Below are 10,905 nucleotides of genomic sequence, written 5' to 3'. Positions count from 1 at the left end.
TATTTTTACTTAGACTTGGTACTAATCTTATACAATCAATGAATTTTCGATAGTACTTTCCCATAAATAGTGTTATAGATAAAAGTCAAATTGCCATCGCCTGGCACATTATTTAAATGGGTCGCTTATTCACTTACCATACAGCACACATCTTCTGGTTTCTTTAACGACCCCGACTAACAGCCCAATAATGCAAGCTGTCTGATTAATTACGAGAATGTTCGTCTTCGAAACTTCAAGGATGATAAAATACATGTCGTATACACCATCAATGCGACGTAATAACCGTACCTAGTATAATTAATGGGGGTTTAGTCAAACACTCAAAATGGCTTAAATATTATGTTGTAATCGTAATTATGAAAGATGGCTTGCCAATCGGGCTAAATAGGTTTATAAATTTACATACCAGTGCCCTGTTTATCAAAAGCTTGTAACTTGTAATACAAGTGGAAGTCCCTTTTTGACAGCTTTTGTTAGAAAGGGACCACTTGTATTACAAGTTACAAGCTTTTGATAAACAGGGCACAGGTCTTTCCGCTTTAATCCGCCAGTTCTCCTTATACCTTAACGATTTATAAAAGTATTTAGGCACGGTGGTACTTGAAGGGTATAATGGAAACTAGGCAAGTTTTATACTTTTGCTTTTATATTGATTATTTACTCTTTTTATTTAATCGAATTATGCTTTTTAGAATGAAATTAGAATAGTATAAAATGAATTTGTATTAGGTTAAGTCATACCTACATCACAGGTTGTATGTAGAGTTATATTTTAAGGATGAAATCTCGATTTTAACTAAGTTTTAAGAAGTAGGGTAATTCGCCAGTAACTGGCCGCCCTAAACTAAAAATGAATTGTATTCACCTATAAACAGAATTCATTTTAGTATAAGGTTTCAATAACTGGCCACCTTATACTAAAATTAATTATATTTATAGGTGAATAGAATTCATTTTTGGTTTGGGGTGGCCAGTTACTGGCGAATTACCCTATATTTAATTATACGCTCGTATGTTCTTTTTCCATAAAGAATATCAAACCAGTATTCTGTAAAATGTATTATTTTATCGAATATATTATACCGTTACTTAAAACGTGGGTATTTACCATGAAATCTTAGAAAACTTAATTGAATTCGCACTGCAGACTTAGCGCAGTTATAATCTATTTAATTTTGTAATAACTACTTCAAATACAAGGTGATAAAGCTCTGTCACCTATTTGTGCCACACGTTAACTTTTTAATTCTAAAATATATTAAGTCATTCCAGCGATCTACAATCCTCTTTACTAACACATAATGTTACCACATGCTAAACACCTAAATATGCTGTAATACTTCTGAACTTTTTCCTTCCATAGCCTCACCATTGAAAGTGTTCAAAATTAAATGTCCCACCTAACAAGCATACTTTAATTTGTATTCTAAAAAAGAGATATCTTAAGTCTAGACGTAGTTTAAATTCTAATTTACAATGCTCTAATAATAAGTTTCGCATAAAAATGCATTTAAACACAAGTATTCTTCAAGTATTGATTGAGTTAGAAGTAACAACTTACAAAGACAACATCACAAGGACACGTCCGCATAATGTTTGTACGAAGAGAATGTGGTTTGTAACGAACGGTATTTTCGAGGCCTAATTCAAACCTGAGATGAAGGTTTCGACCAATTTTACTGACGCATTGAACAAAAAATCGTCAACCTTGAGCACACCATGGTTATCTTGGATTTTAAACGTCTCTATCAAGCAGTGTAGTGTGCATGAAGGACATAATCCCTAAGCGACACGGTATGTGTTGCTAGCACTGTATCGTTGCTGCAACATCTTTACCGGCATACACGAAACTAAAACGCATTTATACCGAAATATTGGTATAATATTATAATACTTCTAGTGATTGACAGATGACTTGTACACACTCGACTTTCTTCTTTAACAGAAACTTCCGTTTTGTTCCCCACTTAGAACTTATTGCGCGATAATTGCATGTGTGTTATTACTATTTTGGTTGGCATTGTCAACGTGTCCTAACTTTGGTCACAACTTCTATCATGTTTGACCTCGGCCTAACATGAGTTTTATAATAATATATATGTACCTACTTTTATATCACATACTTAAATATAAGCTTACATTTATATATAACTAGCTGATACTTCATTTAGAATCTCACATTCCGTCCATTTTTGTTTTGTTATTTAGCTATAAATTTTATTGTATCAAGATTTATTCAATATACATTATGTAATTTGCTTGGCTTGTTTTATTTGTTTGGCTGGCCAATAAAAGAAGAAATACATTTTATTATGTTTTATTGGATTGTATTAAAGTCAGCTCTGTTATCTTTTACCATAAATAATTGAACTATTAAACCACTTTCAGTCTTGCAAGATGCTATTTGCTGCTAAATATAGATAGAATAATTTATAGATGTTACCATCTCACTCTAGCAGACAGCTTTCTCCCCCTCTTACAGGATCGAGATTACCAGGGCCCAGTTTTATAAAGTTACAAGTTACAAGTTTACAGGCGTTTACTGGCAACACTTGCTCCGTTTTTTACAATTTGCGTTTTATAAAAGTACTGTGTTACAATTTTACAGGTTACAGGTACAAGTGCCTGTAGCTCAACCATAGACGAAAATATGGGAGTTTAATAGTTTTAAACTCATAATCGAACAAGCGTTTTATAAAAATATTGTAAATTACAAGTGTAGATTGGTACACTTGTAACAAAAACTGACATACGTCTTGAGTCCTGTAATTCTTAATTTTTAATTCAAAATTATTCGTTTTCTGAGCAATTTTAAACTTTACTCTTTATTGTTAGGCACCAACGCCAACGATTTTGCCAGGGCATGCATATTTTTCCATGCACTGACCTCATCAGTTTTTGTTAATGTATCTGAAGTATATAGTAAATAGGAAATAAAGTGACAATATGTTTGATATTGATTTTATTGATATATCGTTTTATTTTATCTACTAGGAAACGGAAAAGGATTGGTGCCGATATTTGTCGTTGATTTATTAGCATTCGTCTCTTTATTTAAGTATAGTGCATTCACATTATGGTAAAGTGTACTATTCATAATTTTCGATACACAGCGTACTTATGTTTGAGCCGCTACCGAAGCGATACATTTTATAATGTAATGTGAAACAGTATTTATTTACTTATTAGGTAAATATTTCATGAAATCTAACTTAATCTGAATCTGAAAACGGCCCGAAAAGTATATCCTTGGCATCGAACACCGCTCTCAACCACTCGATTTTTCATTTTAATTTCTGGGCATTTTTCCAATAATTAATATTTTACAGCAAACAATAACACAGCTTACACAGCATTTAGTAGAGCACAGAGTATCTATGACAGACGTTTTTTTAAATAGTGATGTCCTTCACACCTGTAGATTTCACATGTAATCGAGATTGACCGTGGTTCTTTACAACTGTAATTATCTATGTGCATTTATAAAACACCTGTAGCCGTTCACAGTGCATTACAGGTGCCTGTAGCCTGTACTCTTGTAACCTGTAACTTGTAACTTTATAAAACTGGGCCCAGGTAGACGCGCATGGTCAAAGAAATAATCATGTAAAAATAGAAGACGCTAGATGGCGCTATATAATTCATAGTACTTGACTGTCAAACAAGTTACCTTTTGACAGGCAATGGCAAGCTTAATAAAGGGGCCCATTGATTAACAGTCCGCCGGACGGTATCGACCTGTCAGTTAGAACAAAATTTTGACAGTTCCGAATAACTGACAGGCCGATACCGTCCGGCGGACTGTTAATCAGTGGGCCCCTAAGCTAAAAACATGCGGATATTGACCTTTTAGACATGTAAAACCGTTAACCGATTGTTGGCGTTAAATATGGCGGCGGCAGCTCTAACCATAGAGTACTAGCTGGCAAACTTTACATAAAACCTAACTTTGAAGGACTGTTATTTGCAACCGGCGCTAGCCCCCTCCACACTCGTGCGCGAATCGCGGCGCGAAGCACCGAACACGAGTGTGGAGCCGATTTCGCAGATCAGCGAATTCGAATCCACACTCGCGTTCGCGGCTTCGCACCGCGATTCGCGCATGAGTGTGGAGCGGGCTTAACGTTGACCATGCTCGTCTATTTCTTCAATGGGGTTGGCCGTAAATTGCGTTAGCATAGGTTTTACCTGTTAGTCCTACGAATAGTGTCAAATTCTTGTATTTTTCTATGGCCTAGCCTTTAAAGCCTAATTTCATAGAGCAAAACTCGTAAAACCTATACAAACTTTTGACAGTTGCCAACCCCATAGCCTGGTTCTACGCATTGGTCTGCCTGGGTGCGTTCTTGTGCTGCCTCGCGGAGGCCTTGAAGATGTTTGAGTCGATGTGGTTGAGACTGGCCTCGGACGAGGATGCAGCCACGGGCTTTTCGTCTACTTTTTCCAACAAATGCGGCGCCAGCAGAAGGAACAGTTGCTGTGAATCACGGAGTGAAATTTGAGATTTAACCTCTCGAATGGCCGAACGTGGATCCGCGCAGTAAGTACTGAATTCTAATTAATCGCCGGGTCCACACAGAGCCAGCAATTTCCTTGCGCACAAAACGGCAAGTGTAGACGTGCATCGCGCGCGCCGCCTCGGCCGAGGCCTTGCCGAGGCACGTCTTCACTGGCCGTTCTTCAGATCGTTCGTGGATGTCGTGGATCCGCGTTCGCATTCGAGAGGTTAAGAAGGTCATGGTAGGTATTTAAGTATCTTAATCGATGCCGAACACGGGTTATTTTGCTGCCCATTTAAAAAAGATGCACTAATGTGTAATATAATGTATTTTAATTGGTATCAAGATTTGCTGATTTGATACCTATACAAAGTATAATAATTTTATTTGTTCTACGTGCAACCTAACCTCCATTGTGTTTACAAGCTTTTACGTGGGGAACACCAGAGGTTCGAGGGTTTCTTAGGGGACTGCAGTTCTCAAAAAAAGTAGTATACAGTTTTCTAGAGGGTCAGCAACGCGCATGTGAGTCCTCAGGAATTACAGGTGTCCATAGTAAGGTAACCGTTACAGTTGACCGTAGGTATGCTTGTTCGCCACCGATGAAGTATAAAAACTCTACTTAACGCATTGACTGCCTGCAACCCGCCTGGCTCGCGCGCTCGCTGTGCGCTACATACAGGTTATGACATGTTATCGGCTACGTTCGTAGCGCGTAGCACTCAATGGCACTGAATGTGTTATAGTAAAGTTATGAGTACCCAACCGTTTTTAGATAATTACCTCGGCCCAGGGTATTGGTGGCAGGCCCGCGAAGGCGGCCTGCCAGCCGGGCAGCCCGAAGTGCACCAGCGCCATCCTGAAGTACTGCGTGAAGGAGTCTGCCAGCCACCCCCACGCGCCCGAACGGGTGCCCAGCCACACCGACCACGAGCCTCCAGTGTACACCAGGCATACCTATAGTTGTATATAGGGCACATCATCAGATTTGATTGTGTATGGTGTATATTAGGACATATTATTTGAATACCAAATAAAAGTATATACCATCGGCGTTCCGGGGACAAATACACGCTAGCATAGCATTCGTCAGTGTACTTTATCTAATTCTGGACACGCGTTACGAATGTAGTAAACGGTTAGGAATTAACTTATTAAAACCCGGTAGGCCCGTAATTCGTAGGCATGTTCATAAGATATTAACTGAAAGAAGTTGACTGAAGAATATGTGCTGTTAAAATAGCAGTTAATTTACCGAATGGCAGACACGGCGTCTAATAGAAAGCTTTACAAAATGTGTGGCGCCCTCTAGTGGAGTAGTTATTACAAAGCAACAGCCATTGGAAAAACAGATTGAATTTAGAATTTATTGCGCGAGAATACAATTCGCGCGGTAACCAAATTGCTCTCAGTCATTCAGACTCACCTTGCCAATTGTTCTACAAGAATCTAGTTCAAACACTTTGCTCTTGTTGTTCAGAACCGGCCGTGGCCCAGTGTTCGGTCGAGTTAAAGAGAAGTCGAGCAGATCCTTCAAAGCTGGGGAAAGAACCAGTTCGTTCAAGGAGTTGACTCGAATGGAACCAACGGGCAGTACCTGGTCAGCTGAAATAAATTAAATAGGTACTTAATTAAAGATCTTTGATTTTAGTACCTATACAGCGGCAAAACATTGTGGGTTTCACCAGTTCCCCGGCCTTTGCCCAAATACAACAACCAATTGTGTACCTATAGTCAGGGGAACCCCTGACTACACATAGTATACAAGATAGTTGATTGCACTTGGAGCATGCAGCTTTGGCACTAATGGGTCTTTGGGCGGTTATCACACTGATACTGTGACTGGCTGCGCTACTGTGACAACCGCTTTATAAAATAATGTAAGCTTGTATTTTTTTCCTGGGCATAAGCGAGTAACCGCTTTATAAAGCTATACCTACTGCTCGTCCAAGTAACCTGCGCCTTTGTTTGCAAGCACTATTACTTACCTGAATACTTGTAGTGCCAAGTAAGTGAAAATCCATCACATGAGGCATAGAAATTTCGAAGATCCTCGGGTAATGCAGCAGAATGTCGTTGTTCCCAAGTAGAGAGGGCGACGCGGTCGCAAGGAATCCGGCGCTCCACATTCACATTGCAAATCCGAGGGTCGGACTCTGAAACCAATATCCTTGTCCTCCATGTGTTTGAATTATTTTAGTTACAGTAAAACTATAAAAAAAAATAGTGTAGCTAGCTTTAGAAACAGAAACACGTGTGTTTGACATTGACACTTGACAGTTGTATAGGGCAATCTTATTAATAACCTCGCTTCGGCAATCTGATTAATAACCTCAGTATTAATAATAATATATCGATTTCTCTTTTAAACTGGTGTGTTACAGAGCTATTTAGTAACATGGCTAATCCAAATGCCGGCGTGTGTGTTATTAAAGAGGAATTTGTTGTTAAAAATTCAGAGAAAAATGCTGAAAATATAAAAGACCCGAACTCTTGTGAGAAACGCAAATTAGACGAAGCCCCCGACGGTAGCAATATAGATAATAAGAAGGCTAAAACTGGTGATAACAAGGAACAACCACAAAAACCAAGGGAAAGGAAAAGGGGGCAGAATAAAGCAAGACCAAAGACCTATCAAGATGACAAACAAAATAAGCCATGCACTAGTATCATCAATATAAAATCGGCGGCTGACTCACAAACTTGTAAGTATACTAACTGTAAATTTATCCACAACCCCCTGGATTATTTAAAGAATAAGCCTAAGGATTTAGGGGACCGGTGTCACCTGTTTGAACTTCGTGGTGAATGCCCGCGGGGCATTGCCTGCCGGTTTGGGTCAAGCCACCTCACGCCAGAAGGCTATAATGTGGTGAATGAAATTAAAGCCAAAGAATGGAAAAATGACATAAAAAATACTCTTCAAACTGAACTTCAAATAAGCTTACAAAAAAGAACCTACAATTTTGATCTATCTGAAAAACTAGTGAAGGTTTTGGACAAAAGAAAAACAGATTCAAAACCTTTATCAGATGAATCAAAACCAGATCAAGAATCGATTAAGAAAGAAAATACTAAAAGTGGGGCAATTACTGATGAAGATTTGATCAAACTTTTACCTAGAGAAATAAAGACTATTGATTGGCAGGATAAACTATATCTCAGCCCTCTTACAACTGTTGGTAATTTGCCATTTAGGAGAATATGCAAGGAGTATGGGGCAGACATAACTTGTGGAGAAATGGCTCTGTGCGAGTCTCTCCTCAAAGGAATGAAACAGGAGTGGGCTCTAGTCAAAAGACATGAATCAGAGGACTTGTTTGGGGCACAAATATGCGGAACCAATGTTTGGCAAATCACAAAAGTGGCTCAGTTACTCCAAGAAAAAACAGAACTTGATTTCATAGATTTAAATCTGGGTTGCCCTATAGATTTAATTTATAAAAAAGGAGGTGGCAGTGGAATGATGCACAGGTTGCCAACTTTAGAAGCTTCAGTTACCTGCGCTTCAAAGCTATTAAGCATACCATTTACTGCAAAAATTAGGACAGGAGTTTACCAGGACAAGAAAATTGCTCATACTATTGTGCCCAAACTGGCTGAATGTGGTGCCTCCCTTATTACATTACATGGAAGGTCCAGGGAAGCCAGATACACAAGATCAGCTGACTGGGAGTACATTGAAACCTGTGCTCAAGCAGCTAACCCTTGCCCCGTCTTTGGCAATGGTGATATCATGAGCTATGAGGATTATACCCAAAGAAGAGAAATAGCTCCCACTGTTAAAGGTGTAATGATTGGACGGGGTGCTCTTATCAAACCTTGGCTGTTCACTGAGATTAAAGAACAAAAACTCTGGGATATCAGCAGTAGTGAAAGATTTGACATCATAAAGAAATATACAAACTATGGCCTTGAACATTGGGGCTCGGATACCCAGGGTGTAGAAAACACACGGAGATTCCTACTAGAGTGGTTATCATTTTTGTATCGCTATGTGCCAGTAGGCCTTCTTGAAAGACCACCACAGAAAATAAATGAGAGACCTCCCATTTATTTTGGTAGAAATGACTTGGAAACGTTAATGGCCTCTGGAAACTGCCAAGATTGGATCAAGATTAGTGAAATGCTTTTAGGGCCTGTACCTGATGGGTTCCAATTCCTACCTAAGCATAAAACTAATTCTTATTAGGTTTTACTATTTAGATACTATTATTGTTTAGCCTACATACAAATAAATATATGTTTTCATAATACATTGGATGTTTGTTTACTGACCTAAAATTTTAGTTACACCCAAAGTAATATTTTCATAAAAAGAATCTTCTGAAACTAAATCCACACAAAAACTCATTTTGCTACAAAAAGAGTCACTGTAATTATGATTTATTTTAGACAACACATTATTATTTGCAGAGTGAATGAAATGACTATGAGCATGAGTAGGTGCTGTCAACAAAATAATAACCATGGAAACACCCAGTCAGATACATTGACATTTGATTGATAGGCCAGTTATTTTAAGCCTAAAAAGGGGATCAATCTCGGAATGAGAGATAATAAACTGGAAACTCGTATACACCTTCGAAATGACGTATTAAAGGTTCTCCTAAAAGTCAACGCGTATATCGTGTGCGCGTCGGAAGTTATTCAAGGTCAAAGATCATGAAAATCGGTTTTTCGCGAATATCAAGATTTCTATAGCTCCAATGCTGTTTACATATAAGTAAGAGCTGTAGATCATAAAATTTGACACAAGCTGGGTATCAATCATTTTTTCATGGGATCAGCCGTTTTCAAGATATAGGGCACAGAAAGCGCAGTGATCAGACATACGTACTATTTGTTAATGTGACCTCTATGGCGCATTCGTTTAAAAAACCACGCTCTACTACTTTTGAATTAAGAAGTCTGTCAATCTATCAAATACAAGAAAGATGTTTACTGACATCTGACATGTAAATATAAATAATTTAAAATAATATAGTTCTCGATAATAGTTCTTCTGAGTGTTAATAAAATTGTGTTATCCACCCACTGTGTGAAAACGCGCTCTACTTTAATAGGTTATACGGCTCAGCTTCAGCCATGGAAATTATCACGAACAAATATTCGATCGGCAACCTGGAAGGGAAGACAAACTGGACGACGTGGAAATACAAAATATGTATACTACTCATAGATATAAGTAAATTGAGGTAGATATGGTACCAGGCGCACGATCGTGAGCCATTAAATATAGGTTCCGGAACCTATATTTAGTTAGTCGTATGGGTGACGCCAACCTGTCAAGTTGTCAAAATCGTTGGATCAAATTTTAGTTTTGTCAACTATGAACGTCACACGTCTACATAAATAAAAGGTCATTGATACTACTACGTAGCACCGCAGACGCAACGGACGTTTTGGAGGGCAAACTGAAAAAACCAGAAGCTCTTGAAGACGTAGCGGGTGACGCAGCAGCGGTTGCAAGGAACAGTGCGGCATTAGCAAGGTACACGAAGGCAAATTGCGCCGCTCTTCTCATTCTGACGACGAATATGACGGATGACACATTACAGAAGATAATGCGATTTGAGACAGCGTATGAAGTCTGGCAGGAGTTACATCGCTTATTCGATGGTCAGACGGAGGACAGGTCATACCATTTATGCATGGAATTCTTTAACTTTAAACGAAACCCATCCGATGACGTTTCGTCACACATGTCGAAACTGAAGAATATATGGAACAATTTAAATGTTGAGATTACTAAAGCAGATGGAACAGGCCAACTCCCAGATCTGTTACTAATAATATGCAAGATATTAGAGACTCTTGACGAAAGATTCTTTGCGTTCAATCAGTTACTTCTGAATAAGACCGATAGAACTATCGAGAACTTGACAACTCAACTGTGTTCCTATGAGAAAGCTTTGGAGAACAAAGAAGGGACTACTAGTCAAGAAACGCTAGTAATCCAACAAGCCCAAGAGTTGAAAAAGAAGAAAGATGCGAAGGTCAAGTGCAACTATTGTTCACAAATGGGACATAGAGTAAGGAACTGCAAAAAATGGATAAAGGATGGAAAACCACCAAAGCCAAGCAGCTCGGCACCAACCTCATCGTCTAAGCAAGTACAAAGCATGACGCTAATGGCAGTCAACGCCTGTTCAAAGGCGGCAGACCAAGATAGAGAAAATTGGTATATTGACAATGGAGCAACCATGCACATAACCATTAGAAAAGACATATTTCAAGAGTTCGAGCCATTTGATTCTGATGACCAATCTGTGAAGACGGCAGACGGAACAATGAATCCTGCAGTAGGGAAAGGCATTGTCCTGGTGGAATCAATCATAGGCAACAAGAAGGAAACCATAAGATTGAAAGATGTCTGGCTTGTACCAACGCTGACGAAAAA

At 38.8% G+C, this 10,905-nt stretch overlaps 2 protein-coding genes across 2 annotated transcripts; one reads left to right on the top strand and one right to left on the bottom strand.

The window, feature by feature from the left end:
* Positions 1-3,806: 3,806 nt before the first annotated feature.
* LOC134790986 (tubulin polyglutamylase complex subunit 2) lies at positions 3,807-8,948 on the bottom strand. The gene is made up of 5 exons (XM_063762027.1): positions 8,781-8,948; positions 6,491-6,658; positions 5,929-6,107; positions 5,286-5,459; positions 3,807-4,480 (listed from the first exon to the last, which is right to left on the bottom strand). The coding sequence occupies exons 1-5, from the start codon at positions 8,854-8,856 to the stop codon at positions 4,322-4,324; spliced, it is 756 nt and encodes a 251-aa protein (XP_063618097.1). The 5' UTR covers positions 8,857-8,948; the 3' UTR covers positions 3,807-4,321.
* On the top strand, positions 6,813-8,760 carry LOC134790931 (tRNA-dihydrouridine(47) synthase [NAD(P)(+)]-like). Its single transcript, XM_063761946.1, has one exon. It carries the CDS (start codon positions 6,901-6,903, stop codon positions 8,692-8,694), a length of 1,794 nt encoding a protein of 597 aa, XP_063618016.1. The 5' UTR covers positions 6,813-6,900; the 3' UTR covers positions 8,695-8,760.
* Positions 8,949-10,905: the final 1,957 nt, after the last annotated feature.

This window comes from Cydia splendana, chromosome 5, assembly GCF_910591565.1.
Source record: "Cydia splendana chromosome 5, ilCydSple1.2, whole genome shotgun sequence".
NCBI classification, from domain to species: Eukaryota; Metazoa; Arthropoda; class Insecta; order Lepidoptera; family Tortricidae; genus Cydia; species Cydia splendana.
This window is presented reverse-complemented; position numbering and strand designations above follow the sequence as displayed.